Consider the following 25,458-nt stretch of genomic DNA (forward strand, 5'->3'; position numbering starts at 1 on the left):
CTTCCAATGGATAAGCTCATCAAATTTATTGATTTGAGGAATGCTTTTGAATATAATCTGAGTTGTCAGGTTTTTGCTTCCCATAATGCTTTTAAAAAGCGATGTGTCAAAACACTCTATATCTTTTTGTTTTTTAAACTGCCATGTAGAAGATGGCTAAATAGTATTTCCCAGATGTTAGTCGTGTTTCTTTTATTTCAAATGACCCAAAGAAGACTTCACATTATTTTCTATGTAGAAGGAACTTTCTTCTGCATCTATCTTTAGCATGTGAAACATACTACAATGAGTGGATTTTTAAATCTTTGAACTATGGGAAACCTTAGAAATCTTCTCATTTAGAAAGTGAGAAAGCTGAATCCGAGAGAGCGTAAGAGAGCTGCTCAAGATCAGTGGCTGGTTAGTGTCACCACACCATTTCTCCCCAGAGAATCCCTATTAATTTTCTTGTACTTTCTTTCTATAATGGGTTTAAGACAAACTTTCTCCCTAAGTCCCATCACTGTTTCCATCACATCTCAGCATGTGGCTCGTCCAGACACTTTCCACCATGATCTTCTGTCTCACCTTGTTCCCTAGAGATATATCTGTTTCTCACCTGCAACTTAAGTACCAAATGCCCAGAATAAAGCATCTTTCGCTTCTTAGCATAAAGGTCTAGAGAGCCGGGAGCATGAATGTGAATCCATATTCATAAGAGTACATACCTTGATTTCTTCAAGGTCCTATTCAGAGAACCAGAAAATTCTGGTTTATGTTCATTCCAACTGTTTGAGTCCACTTGAGGATTGTCTTAGGGATATAGTTCAGCCTCGTTCTTCAAAGCAGTTTTAGACATTTGTAATTTTATAAAAGGTTAAATTGTGGTTCTTAAATATGATCTTTTGTTATATTAAAAGGTAGTTAGATTGTCAGGGTTCTTCTGAATAATGTATTAGCACAAATACAAAAATATAGGGCTAATGCAAGAAAAATATAATTATATAATATAATTAGATAATGTATTATATAATCTATTCCTTCCAAGTCTATGACCACCCCAAGAATAATATAATGTAATGAGTATAATATGATGTCTATTCCAGATATATATTATTTAACTATAAATTATTACATTTTAAACCAAAAGACAAATTTGCTAAACCTGAAATTATGCATTTTTTAAATAATAGATATAAATCAGTGATATATTCGGTATTATGTAATGCAAAAAAAATTTAAATGCTAGGATCCTATATTTCCTTTTGTAAAATTAGACTATTTTAGCACACTATGTGTTCCTTAATTTAATTAAATTGCATCTTAAGGTGTTTATTTGTATGATTGCCACCAGCCTGAGACACAGATTTTAATAGTTGAGGCTACAGCATTTGTCAAGCAATAAATGAGTTTATAGAAAGTTTTTTGGGTGGAATTTCAATTTCTCAGTAAAGTTATGACAGGTATTACCAATATAATTCAAATTTATCAATTATAGATTTTCTTAAAAAGCTGTTTCACTTTAAATTTTGTTTCAGTGTATTAACATTGTATAATTGTTATTTTCCATTGGGAGAAAAAAACTTAGTTTTTTACTCTCTTAGGCCCTAAAAGACTTATGAAGATATTTTATGCTTTTCTCACAGGGTTAATAGTGTATAGGTAATCTTTTATCCTCTCCTTGAAATTTTATGCATTATTGTAAAATTGTAAAGCATTACTAATTTAAAGCATTTTCAATGTGTGCATTTCTTCTAGCTACAAAAATAAAAATGAAAATATGATAATAATTCCCATGAAATTTAACCTTCTATTATTAAGGTAAATAAATACTTTGTATCTATAAATTAAAAAGTTAGATTCCATAAAAGGAAAATATTTACCATGTAATATCCCAATGTATATGTTTTATGAGTTTACAAATTTACATTTGGAAGTATATTTGCAGAATAAAAACTTTGGTATTTATAATATTTGTCATAATTTTTTATAGGCAGTTTTGCTTTGTTAAATCATAATTTTTTTCTTTAAAATAGAACATTGGTTCTATTTAATGTTTTTAGTGGAGTACTGCAGATTATTTTTATGTTTAATGTTTGTGATAAAATGTGTACTTCATCTAATAGGATTTATGTTTTATGACACCCTTATCTTACAGAAAAATTAAGTAGTTATAAACCTTCTGACTAGTTATGCTGAGGTACTGATTTCAGAAAGTAACCTATTTAGTGTAGTCATTACAGTCTGGCTATGGACTTTCTAAGGTACTCATCCTAAAAGTTTTCATTTTTTTCATTTTAAACTTCTTGGTAAAAATCTTCTCAAATCATTAAATTTGCAAAAGAAAAACATCTTCTTTGCCTTACTTATATTTGCCAGAGCTCTTTTCTCTCTCTCGGCTATCCTGACTTTGTCCTTGGGGCCCCATTTCATTAACAGGAGAGCATACAACCAATTACTGCAGCAGATAGACTCTTATTCTCCCTACAAACAGATACCCATAAAAAGCAACTTAAATGAATTAGAAACAAGAAATAGGCCTTGTGAAATTGACTTTAAAGTCAGTGCTTGGTTTTCACTGAGGCCCTGTGTATAAAAATTGATATCTACCCTTAAGAATGTTTTACAATCATTTCCCAGAATTCATCTCTTAAACATTTCTTCTTATTAATGATCGCTTTTGTTTCGTATGCATTCATTTCAATCACAGACATCTCATATCAGAAATTCAACTATGGCTCTTCAGCAACTTCAAATGTTAATACCTTTATTGTTTTCTTTACTCTGCTATATCTAAATTCTAATTTCTGATGAGAAATTGAAAATGAAGAATGATCAGGCCAAGTATAGAATGTGAAGGATATAGAAAAACTAGAAGAAAGATGAAGACTAAAGTCATAATTTATACTGTAAGGAGAGACATGGTTACATTTCTTTTTAAATAGGCATATTTTGAGTACGAATTTAAGTGTATTGTACACAAAATTAAGATGATGCAGTATAAAATATCTAAATCTATTGGCGAATACTAATTAAATTATAATTCAAGTATATTCATTTATTCGAGCACATACATTTTTCTCCCTGAAAATTTCAAGATTGCTGATGGCAAAGAAGCATCTTTTAAAAACATGAGATAGAGAAACTAGAGTATTCAGCTTATTTATGAGAACATAGAAAAATACACAAGTAAAGAAAAAAGGTATTATTTAAAGGGCAAATGAGATGTTTAACTATTTTAAAACTTTATTCACATTATATATATATATATATATATATATATATATATATATATAAGTTACATTTATTTCACCTACATTTATTGATGGATTACCGTGGATATTGATGGATTATGAAGCACTGCGCTAGGATATGATTTAGCAAATTTTGATTTATCTTATTTTACTTTGTGATGCTCTCAGGTTGATCTGCATTTTATGAAAAAGATTCCTCCAGGTGCTGAGGCTTCAAACATCTTAGTCGGGGAGTTGGAGTTCTTGGATCGAACTGTAGTTGCCTTTGTCAGGTTGTCTCCCGCTGTGTTGCTTCAAGGACTGGCTGAAGTCCCGATTCCAACCAGGTAAAAAGTATCAGGGCATCTTTTGCATTTTTCTTAAGCCATTTTTCTTGGTAAACTCCCCCCCCCCCCCGCCAACCAAACCAAACCAAACCAAACCAAAACAAAACAAAACAAAAAAACCCAAGGAATAAATATAATTTCCTCTGAAAGTTTTTTTCTAGAAACTAATGTGTCATTCACAAAATCGTTTCTTCTTGTTTGTGGAAGAGGAGAAAAAGTATTTAAAAATTTTTTTCTGTCTTTTCCTCCCTCCTCTCAAACTCCAATGTTTTCTTTCAGGCTTGCTCCTTAACTCTGAATACCCTGGTCTATTTCACCATATAAATCCTTTCTTATAATGTTGGTAAAAAGGATACAGTGTTAGGCTTGCCTCAAAGATTGCATTAGACTATGGGCTAAAGAGAGGATCCAGCAGATGAGGGTGGTCAGACGCAAACAGCTAAAGGTTTCAAAGGCTTGGCTTATGCTTGAATGAAGAGGCCTTCCAAGTACATGTAAGTGCCATCCTTAGGAGATGTCTGTCTAATGTACTGTGTATTTCCATCTCAGGAACAGTATGCTTCCCATACACAGAAGTGAAAACTCACTGGTCATTAGCATTGTGGGACTGTGCTTGAATTCAAATCAAAAGTACAAATTTAATTTGATTACCTAAGCTTATTTATCATTTAACCATCCATAAAATCTAACAACTTAGGGATATCACAAACTGAATTACATTGTTTATCACTTATCTCTAGTTCATAGATAAAATATATGTCCATGGGCAAAATTGTGAAGAAAAAGAAGACTATTGACCTCAGCATGTTAGGTTCCTAGCAGTTCATCCGGGGGACCTTGCTTTCCTCCTTTTTCTCTCTATCAAATGGGATTTCTATATAAAGATAGCCTTTTACTCCATTCGTATTCCCATAGCAAAACATATTTAGGGAGGGCTCCATTTCCCCCATGATTGGTGCCCTTTGACTGATGCTGTAACTATTTCAGGTGCTGTTAGTATGCCTCCTCTTCCACACACTGAATGCCTCAGCCAATTTAAAGTGATGAAAAGTTCAGGTGCTATGGTTCTGGGTTTGTAAAATATGTTTCCTCTATGGACCTTTGGCCTTAACTAAAACACAGCAGATTATATCAGTCTGTGCTTTGATTATGCATAAGATATTCCAAAAATATGGAACAGTTTAGCCAGGAGAGGCCTCATTTCATGAGAACTCAGCTGACTAATATGGGATTTGGTGTTCAAGCACCTATCCCTGGTGTTCAAGCTCAAGCGACCAAATTTTGATTTCTGTTCAGGTCATGATCTCAGAGTTATGAGACAGGCCTGCGCGTCAGGCTCCACACTGGGAGTGGAACCTGCTTAAGATTCTCTCCCACCCTCTGCTCCCCTATCCCCTCCAAAAATTACCCATCCCTGAATCTGTGACAGGAACAGATTTGAAGCAGGAACCTGGTTATCACACTCAGGTTATAGAAAGAAGTGTCTATTCATCCTGCTGGAGGGCTACTAGGAGTTCTGATACGTGCCAAATTTTATTAAAAAGAGAGACGGTGACCTGAGTACATTAAAGTGACATCTGACTATGATTAGATTGCATTTTTCTGTATACAACTTGTAACCTCTTCAGAGTTTCTGGGAATTTGGACTTCAGATTTAAGATGTCAAGCTTACTAATTGTGGTGGTATTATTTTAGTAGTTTAAAATTCCTTTTCAGTCTTCCAAGCAGCGCATTCCCGTCCCACCATTTAGGGGGGTGTCTGATGAAATTCTGCATCAATGATGGCTCTTTATGACAAGGATAGTTCCTGTTTTTCAAAGGAAAGAAAAAGAAAATTCCCAGGGGTAGAGAAAAGCCTTATTGGGGTTATATACCCTCACTTTGAAAACTGTCAAGGTTTAGGTGACCTCATTTCATACTGACATAGCAAAATATGTGCAGAGAACAATGGAGGAGAAATTAGGGGCACAGGAAAGTCACTGTATAAGGAGAGATTAAAAAGACTAGACTATTTAGTTTGGAAAGGTGAAAAATGGAAGAAGATTAGGTAGACAAATAGAATAAAGAAAGCTGCTCCAGGTTCCTAATTATTCTCTCTTAGGAGGACAAAAGGGCACACCATGAATATAACAGCAACACATAGTAAAAATGTCAGAAAATAAATTTTTAGGACTTTATAAATAGCCCATGGAGTAGAAACCTGAAAAGTGGCAAGATGTACATAGGTTACAAAATTTTTTAGAAGTATTATAGTTGATAAAACACCTGCCACCACATTAAGCTATTCCTGTTTTAAATTTATAGTGGACATTTCTGTGTAGTAGAAATTGACTTGGATTCAGGTACAGCTAACACAGAAAATTAATGTCAGACTCTCTAAGACTGTGTAATATATGCTTTATGTAAAAACATGCACAATAGCTAAAGTTTGTAACTGAATGAAGAGTAGGGTTATAGGATCTGTTCCTTTATACCTTATAAAGCTATTAGTCTTCACATTTAAGAGCATAAACAATTTAACAAATTAATACCACTGTATTGTATTGCAGAATCTATGGCATTTTTAAATTTTCACAATTTCACTGTAGCATTGACCTTTTCAGAGACAAGACAATTACCAGTCCTCCAAAGTTAGAGCATGTACTGATTTCTTCAAAATCTCCAGTTGTGCCGCTGACTTTGCTAGGCTTTCAGTCTAATTTAGATGGAATACCACAATGCAGCCGGTATTTTTATTCCCCCTTAACTGAAAGTAGTAGATCATTGACTCCCTATTTTTTCTTCCTAACTGATCTTTGATTCCTGACAATAATTTATTCAATGTAAATTTTACATATACTTACTGTTTTTGATCATATGTTCTTTGTTTATATTATTATATTACCTTTTTCCTCTTTACCTCATTCTATAATTTGCATATTAGTGAGTTCTTCTTTATAATTCAGAAAGGTTTAATCATATTTTACTTTTCTTACCTTCCTCCTCTAAGGATTATAGAATCCTTAAAATTCTCACTACCATGTAGGCTCTACAGATAATTAAATGGGAAAGTACTGAGATCAAAATAACCATGGATTCCTATTTCTCAAGGATCTTAAGCATAAAAGCCAATCTTCATAAAATGTTTTAAAATAGGAATTAACTATGAAAAAAATATGTATTTCACATTTAAGTCCTCATCTTAATAATTCCTTTGAACGAGTGATTCTTTGACTACTAAAGTTATTTTTCGTATTTCTATCATGAAACTTTTTTTTTTCTTCTTAATTACAGATTTTTGTTCATTCTTCTGGGACCCCTGGGAAAGGGTCAACAGTACCATGAGATTGGCAGATCAATTGCAACCCTAATGACAGATGAGGTATTTATTCAAGTTCATTGGGAACATTTTCCCTACTAGGTACACTTAACTTTTGGAGTTCCTGTATTCATGACTATTCGTTGTGAATCAGATTTCTCTGTATTGAATCCCCCTTCTTCTATGCTTCCACTATAAAATTTCCTTTGGAAAAATTTGTTTGAAAGGGGTAATAAATTCACACACATGGATATAATGCTTTAAAACCTTATATTTTAAAGAAAATGATTCAGTGACATTTAGAATATATTTATTAATATTCCCCTATAGTATACGTGCCGCGAAAGTGAGCCCCATTGTTAATATCATTACAAATCTTGTTTGGGGCAAGATAATTTTAGGACTTCAAGAAAAAACAATGGCAGTTTATCTGATTAGTATATATGACACCAAAAGCTATGCAACATCTATCAACTCTCTTTACAGTTGCCTAAATGTTCTTAACCTGAGAGTCTTTGCACCGTTAGAGGTGCTACAGATGGATTCCAAGGGGCCTGTGATCTCTTTGATACAGATACAAACTTTTCTATGTAAAAAATTTGTATGTAATTATTTTTGGACTGGAAAAAGCTTTTGTCAGCTTCTCAAAGAGGTGTATGTCTCAAAAATGTACAATCATAAAAATGAGAACATAAGTATTAACATATAACTGGTTTCATGTATTCCCCAACACCTTATGGAAATCTATTGTTCACTGTTTTTATTGTTAAAGGAGAACAGATACAAAAGATCACAGAAGGATCATACATTCAAAATTAAGTAGTAAATAACAAACAGGTTATGCATTTTTTATAATCTCATCTAAATAATTTAATGTGTTTATTGAAATACATGGCTTTGGATACTTGAAAATTTGTAAAAAGAGCAAATTAGTATTGTGTACAAGTTTTCCTAGGTTTATGAAATCTGAAAATTTAGATTTGGTTTGGAGTTTGATATAAATTCTATTATATCTGTCCAAATTATGTTTTATGGTTTTGTATGGATCCGTTATTGATATTTACACATAGGAAACCAAAAGCTAGAAGAAAAACACATTTTTCAATTTGAGAAAGAATCAACTTAATGAATGTATTAGTTTCCTACAGCTGCCATAAAAATTTACCACAAAGTGGGTGATTAAAACAAGAATAATTTATTTTTCTCACATTTTGAAGTCAAGGTGTCAGTGGGGGGGGGGGCATATTTTCTCTGAAGGCTCTAGGGGAGACTGTTTCCTGTCTCTCCAGCTTCTGTTGTGTCCTGGCATTTCTTGACTTGTGGCAACAAAATTCCAATCTCTGCCTCCATCTTTACATGGCCTTCGTCCCCTGTGCCTCTGTGTGTCTTTTCCCTTTCTGTCTCTTATAAGGATACCTGTCATTGGATACAGGGCCCACCCTAATCTAGGATGATTTTATCTTGAGATCCTTACCTTCATTACATCTGCAAAGACCCTTATTCCAAACAAGGTCACATTCTGAGGTTCAGGTGGACATGTTTTGAGAGGACACTACTCAGTTCACCACAGTGAGTATCACTTTTTTGAGGAAATCTGGAAGAAGACAGGGGAGTTGGAAAAGGGCTTCACGAGGACCAAACCTGCTCTAGTAGAACTCTCTTGAGAAGACACAGTATCTTTGCTTTTAGTGTTTCCATATTGATTAATCTTTTACAATTGTACAGTATTGCAAAATATATGACACTGTGATATGCAGTCCACAATTTAAGTACTGTCACTTTTATGCACATACATTTCATGTTATATTATGTTTCTATATCTACCACATTAGGACATAAGATATTTCTGGGGCATGGGATATATTATATGGTGAGAGGAGGATGTTGTGTCATGGGAGGTTCATATATACTTAAGGTATCTCTCTTCCTAATTCTTCTCTTCCCCAATTAGGAGTCAAGATTTTCTCAACAGAAAGATGTCAGTTCCAAAGTTTTTTTGACTAATCAAGTTTCCATGGTACAACACAACAGGGAAGCATCTGTGTTTTTTAAATTATAGATTTAGAATGAGAGCAGAGAAAGGATTTCCATCTATTTCCCTAACTAATGAGAACTACTCAATTTGAGAGCAAGTATTAGTCATCTAAATGCAGGCTCGAACATAAATTCCTTCAACTTTGAAAGTTTAGAGCTTAGTTTTAGGGTGATTTGTAACTCTCTGTGAGCAGTGGAATAGAGAAGCAGAAACAGCCAGAAAGTTACTCCAGAAAATGAGAGCAATTGGTTATGATAATAAATCCATTGAGTATCAAAAAGATGTTTAAATGCTTTTAAAAGAGAAAGACTTTTTTGTTGTTCAAAACCCAGATAGAGAACTTGTTCTGCTTATCTAATTGCTTTGAAGGCAATGAATACTTATTAAGAATAAAATTTAGTATGTTGATTTGTAGAGTTTAGTTTAAAAAGTGGTGAATCAGATTATGGTATCAAACTGTAAATTCCATGATGACAGTTACCACTTATCATTCATTTTTGTGGCCTGATTTTGTCAGGTGCTCAAACAAATACTTGCTGACTGAGCTCTGTTGATTTTTCACCTCTCTGTACTGGAAATTTCTTGTAGGTAGTCAGTCTGTCTTTTCTTTTGCATCTTTAGATTTAGCATAGTGTCTGGTCTTCAGTCAGGGTTTAATCATTTTTTTTTAATGAGTTAATGACTGAATGTGCTAGTCATCTTAGCAATCCCTGACATTTAATCAATTCAGTCAACTATTTTCTTCCTTTCTATTAAGCATTACTAATGATAAATCATGTGATTTTGCTTATTGGCACCACTACCAATGTATTAATCCCTTAACATTCTTAAACATTATTAAGCACGCCAAAGAGCTTTTGTTTATGTAAATAGTATGCTGATATTTATCAAAGTAGAACTTAAAACTGAGAATTTTTAAAAATCTGTATTTATGAAATTCATTTAAAAATAATAACAAAATCAGTATATATTAACATAAATGACAGTTTTATGAAAACGAAAGGAAAAACAAAAACAAAAAATTAGGAAAAGTGGCAATTGTTTGTCTTGTTCTGGATTTTTGAGCCAAGAATTTTCTCTATTATCCAGATTTTAAGTCAACACTGACTCTTTCTGTTCAATCAGCAAACATGCCCAAATATAGTAGCTACTTAAGAAATACATATCAAATAAATGTTCAGGTTTTCCCCATCCTTAAAAGGAAATCCCTCGCTGCTTCACATAGTATCTACCATTGAAGAACTGTTGACTGAATCTGAATTTCAGAAGCTTTGAAGGAGTAGCATCTTCCTGGACCTGGTTATTTTAGCTTCATTCATCTCAATGTATTACAGTCTGATTTTTGTTACTACCACTCCACTAAAACTGCTTTCAATACGGTCACTATTTATAGAATATACTGTTCCGTGTTTAGTGCTGATGTCACTTGATCTTCTATTGGCATTTTACATTATTGAACATCTCTTCTTTATTTTTTTTTTCATGAAGAACTACTGAAATTAATTGTGTGCTTTGTTTTGAAACTAAAACTTTGAAATGTGTACCTTGACCCCAGGGTCAAAAATATATTCTTTTATTTTATGTTCAATGAGTTTTATACTTTATGTCTCATATATAAGTTTTCAATATACCTAGAATTGCTTTTTGTGTGGGCGGTGGGTAAAGATCCAGTTTCATTTTTATATAAATAGTCACTTGGCTTAGCACCATTTATTGGTTAGTCCATCATTTATTCAATGGTTAGTAGTGAGTGCTTTTCAAAAAAACAAAAAACAAAAACAAACATAAAAAACAAAACCACCCATCTCTGTGCCATCACTATTTTAATTATAGTGTCTTTAGTCTAATGAGTCTTGGTCTCTAGAACAACAAATTCCTCCTTCACTTTGTTCTTTATTAATTCATTCACTAAATATTTATTGAATGTGAACTATTTTTCAGACAGTCTTGCAGTTGCTGGGGGTATATCAGTGAACAAAATAGACAAAAGCTTTTTCTTTCACTGAGCTAATAGTCTAGTGGAAAGATGGACTAACACGTAAATAAGTAAAATATATGATATGTGGTGATAAGTGCTGTGGAGGAAACCACCAAAGCAGGGAATGGAAATAGAGGTGGGATGGGGAGTACATGTTAAAATCAGAAAACTAAAAGAGGAGGGGAGAAAGCTGTTCAGATATCTGAGGGAAGAGCTTTCCAAGCAAATGATAAACAAGGGAAAATGCTTTGAGACAGGAGCATGCCAGGAATATCTGGGGAACAGCAAAGAGGACAACCTGGCTGAGCAGGAGGGAGAAAGGGAGTGGGCAGTAGGCAATGAGGTCAAAGAAGCAGTAGGCCAGTCTATGTATGGTATTTCTGGTCATATAAGGACTTTGAGTTGGGAAGCAAATGGAAGGTTTGAGTAGAGAATTGACATGATTTATCTCACATCTTAAAAGCGTCACTTGGCTTGTGGAGGAGCAAGGGAAAAAGCAGAAAGAGCACTTAAGAGGCATTGCAACAATTTAGGCAAGCAATGGTGATGAGAGAGACATCAATGCAATTCCACTTAAAATCCTGTTGGGATTTATTGAGGAGCTTGATAAGCTTATTCTAAGAAATATATGGAAGAACAAAGGTCCAAAAATAGTAAAAGCATGCTTGAAGGAAACAAACACATTTACTGAGGTTTCCTCCTAATTCATTGCTGCTTTTTTCTGTCTCCTTTTCTGAATCCTTCTTCTTCCCACCCACTGCATTGATGGGAACTTTGCTTCTTCATTATCCACTCTGGTTCCTACATTATCAGTTTCTCCCTCCCTACTCTATCGTTTCTATCACTTTACAAAGATGATCTAGAATCTCCTATCTTTTAAAAAGAAAAGGAAGGAAGGAGGGAAGGAAGGAAGGAAGGAAGGAAGGCAGGCAGGCAGAAGGGAGGGAGGGAGGGAGGGAGGAAGGGAGGGAGGGAGGGAGGGAGGAAGGGAGGGAGGGAGGCACAGTTCCTAGTTGTGTGATAGAAATTACAACCATGGGGGCACCTGAGTGGCTCAGTCAGTTAAGCGTCTGCCTTTAGCTCAGGTCAGATCCCAGGGTCCTGGAATCGAGCTTTGTTTTGGGTTCCTTGCTCAGTGAGGAGTCTGCTTCTCCCTCTCCCTCTGTCCCTCCCCCTGGCTTGTGTGCTTGTGCCTTGTTTTCTTGCTGAAACGTCTCATTGGGGCCTTCCTTAATCACCCTATTTAAAATCACAGCATCCCCCAGTCATACCCTTATTCCTCTTTCCTGCTTCATTTTTCTGCATAGAACCTAACACCCTCCCACAAAATATATACTGACTATATTGCTTATTTTCCAACTCTCTCCTCCCACTAGAACATAAGCTCCATGAAGGGATGGATTTTTGTTGGTTTTATTCACTGCTGTATCCTTAGCATATAAATAGTTTGATAAATTTTAAATGAATGTTCAGAGCTCTTGTTTTAGCCGGGAAAATAAGTATTAAGCAACTAATTATATAATTAACAATTAATGATAATAAATAATTATAATTACAGTGAAAACTATCAAGAAAAAGAAGAAGGTGTTAGGAGAGTATTAACAAGATGTCTAATCTTGTTTGAGAGGGAATCAAGGAAGCCTTCTCTAAAAAGTCAAATGTATGTTGGAATCAGAATGTTAGGTTAGCTACATAAAGAGAAGGGAGAGGAGCCGTTTAAAATAATTAAATTATTGGGGAAATTGGTGATAGGAAATCAATAGTAAAGAATGTTTTTAATTTAACATCAAACATATTGTGGTATCTATATCTCTGAGGAGTTTTAAGGGAATAGGAAATCAGCTATGGTGGATGAATTTGGACATTCATTTATCTAAAGAAGGTATAGGATCATATGATCCCTTGAAGCAATTTTTTATTTAAGAGATCAACTCCAGAAAGATTTCAAGAGAGTTGCTACTGGCAGGGAAAGAGTAAAGTAGCTAAACTCTCGGGAATAAAAACATTTGCAATTCTTGAAAGTTCAGATTAGGTCTCATGGCGTCTTTTGAAGACGATAGGCATTCTGAGCTATAATCTCAGTGGTGCTTGTGGCAAGGAAACGAATGCTGTCAATATTTTTAAAAAATATATATCTTTCCCAAAATACAACTAAACCATTAATATATCTTTGGTGTCTTCATTTTATCCTAATCAAAGACTTTTATCCTAATCAAATGTACACATTTATCATACCAATGATCTTTTATGAAAAGTTCTTGGCTGGAAAGTAAAGAAAAAGCCTTTGAAAATAATCATTATCTCTTCTTCAGTTTAGATTGAGTATCAAACTAGAAACTAAAACAAATGGTCTAATAGTAGAATAGAATATTTGAAAGCCCAATTTCCCTGGAAATTTTGGAATATGTGGTCACTGTAATATGTAGCTCAGCATAAAGAATAATTTACTAGCCCCAAGCTTGAAATATTTGTTCCATTTCGTATTATATGAAATACAAAAAGTGTCAGCAATATTTATATTATGTTTAGGATAGATTAATTTTTCCAATTTATCTTTATTTTTACTTTCCTCATTTGTGAAGTATATCGTTCCTCTGTGTGTTAGTCAGAAGATATTGGATTATGCTGCAGGAATAACCACCTAAAATCTCAGTGGTTTAAAACAATGAGGATTTCCTTCTATCATGCTCTGTGTCTATCATGAGTTGGCAGATTTCTGCTCATTATAGTCACTCAGGCACCCAGACCCATAGAAGCTCCCTCTTGACTTGCTTTTTCTCAGTCACTATAGCAGACAAAAGGCAATATGTTATTGTACACACTGATTATCATAACTTTCATTTGAAAGTGATGTATGTACACCTGAATGGGACACACCTAACCCCAATATCAAAGAGTGAAATCTTACCCAGTGTGTAGGAGATCTGCAGTGTCTGTCATAGCCTAAATGACTACCACAGCATGCATGTGTGTATGTGTGTAAATGTAACTCACCTTGAATGGAAATATACTGGCTACACTGTATAGATATGATATATATTCAGAGAAAACTGATTTATATCTATATTATTATTTAAAAATTAAAACAAAATAAACCTTTTTAATTGGTTTATATGTTCCAGGGTATAAGTATTGCTAAAATTTTTAATATATTCTCTAAATCTGATCTGTATTTTTAAGCAAGGGCTTCGTTCTGAAGATTTGATTTACCCACACAAAAATAACCTCTGTCAAACTTGAATTCTTAATTCAATTCAATTTAATGAGCTTTCCTTTCTTACTCCTTTCCCTTTCTGTTACTCTTGCCTCCAGAAATTTCAACATTCATTCTAGCATTCTAAGAAATATATATATCTGTATGCATTCATAGAATAAACTTAATTACAATAGCTTAAATGAAAAACATCTTTAGTTAGAGCTGCCTGTTTCTTTAAATTGTGATAATCACACGTGAGATAACTGGGAAATGAAAGCACTGAACACATTAAGATTTTATAATTGCTTTTTTATCTTTTATTTATTGTTTTTATCTTTTCCTCCTACAGGTATTTCATGATGTTGCTTACAAAGCGAAAGATCGCAATGACTTGGTATCAGGAATCGATGAATTTTTGGATCAGGTTACTGTTCTCCCTCCTGGAGAATGGGATCCAAGCATTCGTATAGAGCCTCCCAAAAACGTTCCATCCCAGGTATGTTTATTTGAAAATACTCTTTAAAATCCCATCATTTTGTTGTCTTTTAAATACCTGTACTGAAATAGTATAATTTATGCAAAAGATTTAAAATGATTTAAATTATAACCTCTGTGATGTTGTGGTTTATAATAACAAATATACATTTGGCATTCATTCCCCTTTTCGGCACAGAGTTCCTAAACCCCTTGAAATTTCCTAAGTGAGGAGAGGAACAATAGTGTCTTCTGTTATGTTAATGAGGTGACTTTTAGAACTCAGCACGGCATGGGGGCTGGTGGCCAATGGAACCAACCGTATGATTAGGCTCACCTCCAGGGAGTGGTAGGGGCCTGAGGTTGAGTTCAATCACCAGTGGCCAATGGCTTAATCAATTATGCCTTTGTAATGAAACCTCCATGGAATCTCAAAAGGACAGGAAACAGAGAGCTTCCAGGGTGGTGACCACTTGGAGATGGGGGAGAGTAGCATGTCTGGAGAGGGAAGCGCGTGCCCTTTCCCCATACCTTGCCCTGTACATCTCTCTACCTGTCTGTGTTCCTGAGTTATATTCTTTTATAATAAACCAGTAATCTGTAAATAAAATGGTGCTTTGATTTCTGTGAGCAGCTCTAGCAAATTAGTTGAACCCGAGGAGAGGGTCGTGGGAACCTCTGATTTATAGCCACTCAGTCAGAAGCTCAAGTAGCAGCCTGGGGAGTGGGATGGGGACAATCTTGCAGCACTGAACCCTCAACCCTGGAATCTGATGCTGTCTCTCATTAACTAGTATCAGAATTGAGTTGGATTGTAGCATTGCTTGTTGGTATTGGAAGCCCCCTGTTCTCCCCACACTGGAATTGGTACCAGAACCTATATAATATCTAAGAAGGCATGATGTTAGAGTCTTTTGATGCTATCCAACACACCTCACTGAGAAATTTGGTATATTGGTGATATGTCACTAAATCAAATGGTCCCATATGCCTGGAAAGATTTTAAACCCACTTTACAACATATTATAATGGAAGAAAATTAAAATTTTAATAAAAATGTAGAATATGGCTTGTGAAAAATCCCATTACTGTCTTTCCATATTTTGATATAGCTCTTTGAAATTGGCAGGTATTCAGAAAATTCAGCCTCCTACCCAGATATGGGGCTCCTGCCACTATGACTTCTCATTGGGTTATTGGCATTTTCCTCCTCTCTACTCTCCCCTTCATGTGTCTGGAGCTTGGCATAGGATCCCTGATCTAGGAATTAAAGATCTAATTTTGCTGTGTGTCTGGATTTTCTTACTGCTTGCTCTTCTTACTTTAATTATTTCTGTGACTACCTTGTGGCTTAATTCATTTAAATCTTCCCAAGTGTATCTAAAAGAAAAAGAAGAGAAGAATGAGAAAAGGCAAAAACTTGTCAGAAAAAAACAAGAAACACAGGATGAAAAGGCCAGTAAATACATAAAGAATGTTCTAAAACCCCAGCAGGAAATGAAATTCAGAAAACTGGAAGAGTGCTTTTATCAGATGCTAGGTGAAACCTTGAAGTTAAGCAACGGTCATAAACTTGGGGGTGATGAAGATGTGGTGCTGGAAAACGAGTTGGACATCTTTTGAAACATCAAACAGAGAACAGCAGAGACTCAACTTGCCTAAGCCTTTATTTATTTATTTATTTATTTCGAGAGAGAGAGAGAGAGAGAGAGAGAGAGCGTGCGCGCGCGTGTGTGCCTGCATGAGTAATGGGGAGGGGCAGAGGGAGAAGGAGAGAGAGAATCTTAAGCAGACTTCATGCTCAGCCCAGAGCCCATTGCAGGGCTGGATCGCATGACCCTGAGATCATGACCTGAGCAGAAATCAAGAGTCAGTTGCTTAACCGACTGAGCCACCTAGGCACCCCTGCCTGAGACTTTAACCAAAGTTTCACCATCTGTTGAAGAGCCCACACGGGAAGAGTTTCTTCATCTACCTGAAGAATCTCCTGAAACAGCTGAAAAAGTAATTCTTTCTCTCCAATGTCCAAGGGGGTCCTGAAAAGAAAGTTTGTTTAGTCTTACAATTCACAGGTCTTATTTGACTGGATGATGAAAATCAGGTACCACACAGCCCTACACAGCCTTTCTACTTCCTTTCCCAGAAGGCCCCTGGAAGGGGAGGAAGGCTGGTCCCTGCAGGATAAAGGAATAACTGTGGATGTTATACTCAGTGTGAAAGAGAAGGAACAGAGCAACTAATTAAGAAACGAGAACTACCTATTCTACATAAAATCAGTTATGCCATGACCTTAGAGAACACTAAAGGTTTCACATTAAAGTCATGGAATACCTTGATTGAGCTCAAGTCAATAAACTCTCTAATGTTGATATCCATGGAAACATATGGATATAAAAGTTTGGAAAAAGATTGTTTTCTGCATATAATAGTTTTTAGAATGTGCCATCTTATAATATACCAAATGAAAACTAGATAAAAATGTATACAGTAAGGCACTCAATAATTTATATTTTTCCTAGCTGACATCATTTTTCACTAAGTTGAAAAACAAAGTCATATGACCTTTCTACCTCTTTAGTCCACCTCGCCACACTGAACATTTCACTACTCAAACTCCTTAAATTCTATTAAGTAGAAATGTTTATTCTGCTGTATTTCTAGAAATTTAAAGACATTTCAAAGCTCTTTAATGCTTTAAAGTTCTTTTTGATATCACATAAAGGGTTAGTATCAAAAATATATAAAGAACTTATAAAACTCAATACCCCAAAACCAAATAATCCAATTAAAAATGGGCAGAAGACATGAACAGACATTTCTCCAAAGAAGACATCCAGATGGCCAACAAACACATGAAAAGATGCTCAACAAAACTCATCATCAGGGAAGTGCAAATCAAAACCACAATGAGGTATCACCATATACCTGTCAAAATGGCTAAAATCAAAAACAAGAAACAAAAGGTGTTGGGAAGGAGGTGGAGAAAAATGACCCTCTTGCACTGCTGGTAGGAATGCAACCTGGTGTACCCACTGTGGAAACCAGTATGAAGGTTTCTCAAAAAGTTAAAAGTAGAACCATCTTTTGGTCCAGTAGTCACACTACTGGGTATTTATCCAAAGAATACCAGAACACTAATTCAAAGGGATATATGCACTCCTATGTTTATAGCAGCATTATTTAAATAGCCAAGATACGGAAGCAACCCAAGTGTCCATTGATTGATGAATGGATAAAGAAGATGTGGTATATATATCCAATGGCATATTGCTCAGTCATGAAGAAGAATGAAATCTTGCCATTTGCAACAACATGGATGGAGCTAGAGAGTATAATGCTAAACAAAATAAGTCAGTCAGAGAAAGACAAATACCATTCGATTTCACTCATATGTGGAATTTAAGAAACAACAAAAAAAATGAGTAAAGGAAAAAAAAGGAGTGAGACAAACAAAGAAACAGACTCTTAACTATAGAGAACAAACTGATGGTTACCAGAGGGGAGGTGGGTGGAAGGATGGGTGAAATAGACGATGGGGATCAAGGAATGTACTTGTCATGATAAGCATCAGGTGATTAAAATAAAAACTTAAAAAAAGTGAAAAAAATAATAAAGTTCTTTTTGGTAGGTATATATTGTTTACCTAATTAATGTCAAGATTTATTTAATTTTGCCTTGCATTAAATTGGAATATTTACAAGTTCCAGGTGGATCAATATTTTTAATAATAGAACAATGAAAACATTTAAAAAAATAGAAAATTCAAAGGCATGGTTTAATCATATTATATAGGAAATTCCCCATTACTGCTAATCATATTTATGATCAGGAATAATTTTTAAATAATAATTCTTATGTATTACCTTTGTGTGGACATATGGTACAAAAATTATAAAAATTTTGCCTATAAAAGTCCAGTGTGCATTCAGTCATTATATAATCCAGAAAGGTAAAAATAAAGACTGTTGCTATTATTTGGGGTCATTTTTTAATTGCAGGGCTGACTTTGTTGAGATTGATGGCCAAATGTTTGTTAAGCCCACTCATATTGCCACCTCTGTTCCTACTGAATATGCCTCTTGAAACCCTCCCAGTTGTCATCTACTCAGCCTTGTCTTGGGCTCTTGTCCCTGTGGAGTACAACCCGTCAGACTCTACCGCTGTAGTTGACTCAGCCCTGGACATAGAAGTTTTCCTGGTTAGCCAGAGGTGGGCAAATGAACAAGTGTACCACTCATCCATGAGTATTTAAAAAGGTCAGCTCAATCTCACTATCAGTTTAAGAAATATGTACTGATGTTTTATTTCTATATTTTCATTCTGAAGTCATTTCATAATTATTAAAGATTATTTTATTTCTTTTTCTCAACAATGACAATTTTCTGATTCTATACCTACAGCCACACAATTTCAGTTGATCTCAAACTACTAAAATAATAGAAGTTGCTTGAAGAGTAATTTTTAGGTTACAGATTGACTTATTTTTATACTTGTAAATATCTTTGCACTTACAGTATTAGAAAAGGCAATATAATGCTTCCTGAAGTAATAAGAAACTTTTTAAAAAAGATTTTATTTATTTATTTGAGAAAGAGAGAGAGAGAGGATAAGCAGGGTGAGGGGCAGGGGAGAAGTAAGCTCTCCACTGAGAAGGGCACCAAAGGGGGACTTGATCCTGGGAACTGATCATGACCTGAGCGGAAGACAGATGCTTAACCGACTGAGCCACCCATGCACCCCAAGAAAGAAAGTCTTTAATTGATGTTGTTTGGAAAAATTCTGTGAAAATATTAATACATTGAGAGTGAGACTTTAAAAGTTACTTGTTAACATCATTTAGTTTTTTAAACACTAAAACTGAAGTCAAGCATTTTTGAAAACATCTTGCCTTTGAGGAATGATATTTTTAAGGCATGTTGAGGCCTGGAAGCTCTTCATTTTTGATTATTTTTATCAGACTCTTTACAATCAGGATTAATTATTGGATTCTGAATATTAAGAGGCAGTAGTAGAAAGAACATTGAATTAGGAATCAAGGCATTTGGGTTCTGCTATGCTTCTTTACAACATTAGTAGTTTTATTTTTTTAAGATAGTATAATTTTTTCATTTTTATTCAAATATTAATGGTGATTTTTCAAGAGGAAAAACTTTTGCATCACAAAATTTTTTTTTTACTTTAAACTTATCCTTTTTTTTTTAAATGTTTTTTTATTATATTATGTTAGTCACCATACAGTACATCCCTGGTTTTTGATGTAAAGTTCGATGATTCATTAGTTGCGTATAACACCCAGTGCACCATGCAATACGTGCCCTCCTTACTACCCATCACCAGCCTATCCCATTCCCCCACCCCCCTCCCCTCTGAAGCCCTCAGTTTGTTTCTCAGAGTCCATAGTCTCTCATGCTTCATTCAACATTATTAGTTTTAAAATGTGTGTTGTAATTTGGGGCGCCTGGGTGGTGCAGTCGTTAAGCGTCTGCCTTTGGTTCAGGGCATGATCCCAGCGTTCTAGGATCGAGTCCCGCATCAGGCTTCTCTGCCGGGAGCCTGCTTCTTCCTCTGCCACTCCCCCTGCTTGTGTTCCCTCTCTCGCTGGCTGTCTCTCTATCAAATAAATAAATAAAATCTTTAAAAAAAAATAAATAAAATGTGTGTTGTAATTGAATAACAGATACTATGAACTACGTTTTCTTTCATTAAGTGAAGCAAGATAAATTAAAAGATATTAAGCACTCTGACTTCATACCCATTCAAATACTGTTTTCCCCCACGGGATAATTTCCATGGTTTTCATGTTCTTTTGAAATGTGTAAATACAGATTTTTTTTAAATTTATTTTTTTATTTTTTAAATAAAAAATAATTTTTTTTTGAGAGAGAGCACACATGTGAGCAGGGGCAGGGGCAGAGGGTGAGGGAGATGTGGGGCTCGATCTCACAACCCTGAGATCATGACCTGAGCCAAATCAAGAGTCAGATGCTTAACGGACTGAGCCTCCCAGGCACCCCATAAATCACAGATTTTAAACACTTATTCCTCTCAGTGAAGAGAAGAATAACTAGTCACCTCAAAGGATAACTTTGAAAATATTCATTAGAACTTCATGTCAGTCATTATAATCACTCCCTTGTGTATACCCTGAGCTTCTTTGCTTTTCTCTAATGCCATTTACTTGCTTGTTAAAATCACAGCCCTGTGTGCCGACTTTTTAATCTGTACCAGCATTGATACAGCTGAGCATAGCTGAAGGAAAACAGAACTACACTGATTGATCTCATTAATTCATGACCACATACCTCAAGGGGGCCCTTAATGTTGCAAGTTCATCATACCATGCTCCCCTACTCCAATAATTCTCTCTAGATGACTATTTTAGACCTGTTTTCTCTCCTCAAATCTTCAGCACATCCTTCCTGACCCTTACTTTCAAATTTTGACTTGCTTCCCACTTCCCTGAGAAATTTGAAATGATCAAAAGAGAACTTCCATAGATTCCCACTACCATGCCTATCTGCCTACCAGCATCTGTACCCACATACTCTACCTTCCCATATGTTACTATTGATGAATTATCCGAAGTTAGCATTCTACCTTTGTACTAGATCCCATCTCTTCAAACTTACTCAGAGACATTACGCCACCTATTCTCCTCTTTCTCTCCTATATCAGTTCTTTTCTTCTCTATTACATCATTTTTATTAGCGTAATCTTATTAATTTGCAAAACTTAAAAAAAAAGAACTCTCAATACTGCTACCACTATCAGCTACTCACTCATTCCTTTTTTTTTTTCCCTCTGCAACCAAATGGCAGAGGAGTTCTCTTGTACTACCTGCTCCAATTCCTCTCCTCCAAGTCTCTCTTAAACTTTTGCCAATAAGGCTTTTGTCCCCACCACTTCACTAAAATTATTACGTGAAGGTCACCAAGGATCTCCACAATGCTCAATCCCATAGTCAACTCTCAGTATGGATTTTATTTAGCTTGTCAGTGAACAGCTTTTGACAGAGTTGATGACTCCCCTTTCCCTGATATACTCTCTTTGCTTAGCTCCCAAGACACCACATTCTTGATTTTCCTCCTAGCTCACTGTTCACTCCTTCTCTGGTTTCTTCTTTCTTCTTCGATTTCTTTATTTTGAAATGATGCAGGCTCGGTCTATAGTCATCTTCTCTTTTCTGCCTACACTCATTCTCTTGATAATATCATCCAATCCTGTAGCTTTAAATCCTCTCCCAAATTCAGCGTTTACTTTCAGCTTGAGAGTCATTTATCCAAATGCCTGTTCCATGTCTTCCCTTGGATGTCTTATAGATACCCAAAACTTGACATGTCCAAAGTTTGAACGAATTGTAGCTTGTCTCATTTCTGTTCCTGTCTGCATCTTCGCATTTATGTTAGAAAAGGCAATATGATGCTTCCTGAAGTGTACAAGAAACTAATCTTTTCACAAAGTCTGTTCCATCTGCACATTCCTATATTGGTAGGTCCTAATTCCAATCTTACTGTTGATCAAGCCCAAATCACTGATTTTTAATTTATTCTTAGATTTCAATTCTGCCAGGAAATACTCTTGGTTTCGTCTTCAATATTTATCCAGAATTACACCATTTCTCGTTGATGCCACGGCCACCCTCCTAGTTCAAGCTACCATCATTTTCCTTCTGGATTATTGAAATAGTTTTTTGACTGGTCTCCTTGTTTCTGCCCCTGGTCCCTCTTTTCTCAACACAGCAGCCAGAGTGACTCCAAATGAGATCATGCTACTCCTTTCCTCAAAACCCTACAACACTTCCTCATCTCACTGAGAATAAAAGCCAAATACTTACAATGGTTTACTAAACCTACTCTAGCTTCCCTTTACCTCTTCAAAGTAAACTCCTACCACTTTCTGCCTTGCTCACTCCTCTCCAACCATTTGGCTTCTTTGATTCTTGTTCTTCAGACCCTGCTCCCACCTTGACACTGTCCCATTGGCAGTTCTTTCTGTCTAGATATCCCTCAGTTATTCTCATGGCTTATTCCCTCGACTCCCTCAGGTTTTTCTTAAATGACACTTTCTCACTGATCCTACCTGACCGTTCTGTTTATAATTGCCACTCCTTCCTCCTTACCCACCCAGCCCACACTTCAGACCATTGCTTACTCTACTCTAAATTTTTATTTTTACAGTTTTAATCTTTCTAACACACCATAGAATCAATTTACTTATGTGTTTATTTGTTTATTGTTGGCATTCCCCATTAAAATGTGAGCTCCACAGACCTGATTTGTCCACTGGTGTATTAGTGGTGGGGCCAAGAACCTGACACAGATCAGCTTGCAATAAGTATTTGTTTTTGACCAAATATATTGTATAATTTGAGTAGCCACATATATAATCACTCATTGGTTTGTTTTAAAATATCAAAATACCTGTGTTTCTGAACAAAAAATATTTCCTGTATTTTCCTTGGAATATTCATCGGTACCGTTCATACATCTCTTTTCACACACCTTTCCCTCTTACTATAAGATGAACACTCCTTGATGAAACAGGTGCTTTAAAATGGCTAATATCTTTCATGGTTTATCATTTACCTTATCAATGTATAGCTTTTTCCATTGTAAGACAATGAGTTAACATAGCCAGTAAGGGATAGTTACCCAGAAGACTAAATAATATCACTTGCTTTCTGAGATTTGTGGAAACTAAGAAGTGTTTCCTGGGTGACTGTTGGGTGTTGAAGGTACTCAGGCCACTCTTAAAGCCCCTTACAACGTAAGATAATTATTTATACGTAAAGGCAGTTCCACCGTCTGTTGACAGACACCCTCTCTTTTATCTTTGAACTTTAGTTCAATGTACCTATTCATATACTTGGAAAATTGTAAAAACATTAAACAATGAACTTTTCTATATTTTGTGCATTTCAAAACCTATTTTTCTCATGTTTTAAACCTGTGGCATTTTACCTAAATGTCCCATTGTCCATAAGAACATTTGATAATGATTAAACTATTTTGGAATGGCAAAGTAAAAATTTTAATTGCACCACTTTAAAATTTTTTTATGATCCTTTTAAGTCCTTTCGAACACATTGGCATGCTCTAAGATAACTGATAGGTAGGATTTTCTGATTTTCTGACAAAAGTGGGTGGAATAGACTTGTGAATACGCAGCACTTACATAAGCCTCAGCTTATTTTTCAATGGCTCAACTAGAAGTCTCCTTTTGTAATAATCTTTTGAATCTCTGTGAGTCGGAAAAAAACCTTATTGTAAATCATTCAATGGGTAGGAAGATATCAGCCAGAATAAAGGAGGGAACTACCCTCAAAAATAGCTAACGGTAATAGTTTAAGTTTGTTGAACAGTTGAACTATGCCAGCCATATAACGCCACGATATAACACCTTACTCCAACCTACCCAGCCCTCGTCTTTCTTTGTCCCCTTCCTTCTTCCTTTCTGTCATTTGTCTTCATAGCTCTATCTCTACTTAACGTTAGAGGTTTGTTGTTTGTCTCCAGTAAGAATGCTTTTTCTTGCTCATCTTTGCCTCTCTAGCATCCATAACAATGCATGGCACACGAGGCACCCAACAAAGATTAGTTGAAAGAATGAACAAATGTCCATCACTTCATTTAATTTTCTTAATCACCCTGATAGATGTTATTACTACTCGTAAATGCAGGAGGGACCAGAAGCTGTAGGACGCTTAGATAACTTGCTAGAGGTCATGCAGCAAATAAGTAACAGAGCCTGGGTTCTTAGCCACTCTGCATATTGCCTCAAGGGAAAAAAATTTGTTTTTGTTATTTGCAACTAGCACCTGAAATTAAAAAACAAAAACAAAAAACTTCCTGCAGGAGAAGAGGAAGATTCCTGCTGTACCGAATGGAACAGCAGCTCATGGGGAAGCAGAGCCCCACGGAGGACATAGTGGACCCGAACTTCAGCGAACTGGAAGGTTAGTGAAAAATACTTGTATGGGACTTTGAAGACCAAATGAGATACCGGTCTTTGTGTCAGGAATTGCTGTTGTGAGATGTAATATTTTTTAGACTTTGAATACTTAATGAATACCTATTTATTTGAATATTTATTTGTTTGAATACCTAGTACTTGAATACCTATTTAATGCCAATTAATTTGATTTCCCAGTATTTGCTAATGATTTTTGTTACTATTAAACCAGAACAGTGGATACATCATTCCATTTTATCTTACCTAGTCTTTCATTTTGCTGTGCATAAAATGCATTCACAGATTCTTAGAATGAATAAGAAAACTGTCAGTTGCCCCTTCTAAAAAAGCCTGTTGAAAGCTTCAAGTTCAAGATGGAAATAAAAATAAATACCAAGAACTCAGTCTTATAGACCCTATCTCATTACATGCAAGTAGGATGTATATAATAGTATTTTTTATTTTTATGGTTGTAATTTGAAAGAGCTATATGATTTATTTTTCTAATCACACATCTTTGAAGAGATGAAAGCTTCAATTTATTTCTTAAAATGGTTCTTTATCGTTTTTTTGACAGCTTGTCTCTCTCCAAGCAATGTGTGAGCAGAAAAGCAGAAAACCTTGGGAGGGTCTGTCTTCAGGGAATATGTGCACACAGGCTCCATTATAATTGAAGGCAATGGCAAAGGCTTTGCAGGATTGGTACTCCCTTCCTCTCAAGGCCATTTCTGGGACTGCTTTCACTGTGTCCTCTAAGCCGACTTTCCGGTTTCTGACAACTCTGTGCATTTTAATTCTCCTCTGTTCTTTCCCTTTATCTATGTTGTGTCTCTGAGGAAATGTCCTTGAACGTCTTCCTCAGGCTCCATACATAATTTGAGATGATTCAAATAATTTTTTCCTTTTCCCTTTACTGGAAGCGCGGTTACTCCTTCTGTTTACTTTTATATTTTCAAATGCTGTCTTT

The 25,458-nt window shown here is 35.4% G+C and overlaps 1 protein-coding gene and 1 pseudogene across 1 annotated transcript in view; both read left to right on the plus strand.

Annotated features, from left to right (window-relative positions):
- The window catches only part of SLC4A10 (solute carrier family 4 member 10), a 287,806-nt gene that overhangs the window by 183,486 nt on the left and 78,862 nt on the right, over positions 1-25,458 (plus strand). The window contains exons 8-11 of the mRNA XM_057318172.1: positions 3,402-3,559; positions 6,833-6,920; positions 14,416-14,562; positions 24,395-24,495. Coding sequence (XP_057174155.1) covers positions 3,402-3,559; positions 6,833-6,920; positions 14,416-14,562; positions 24,395-24,495 — 494 coding nt within the window. The remainder of the gene's footprint in view (positions 1-3,401; positions 3,560-6,832; positions 6,921-14,415; positions 14,563-24,394; positions 24,496-25,458) is intronic.
- On the plus strand, positions 15,718-16,780 carry LOC113250839 (UBX domain-containing protein 8-like; annotated as a pseudogene).

This window comes from Ursus arctos, unplaced genomic scaffold, assembly GCF_023065955.2.
Source record: "Ursus arctos isolate Adak ecotype North America unplaced genomic scaffold, UrsArc2.0 scaffold_1, whole genome shotgun sequence".
Classification (NCBI taxonomy): Eukaryota; Metazoa; Chordata; class Mammalia; order Carnivora; family Ursidae; genus Ursus; species Ursus arctos.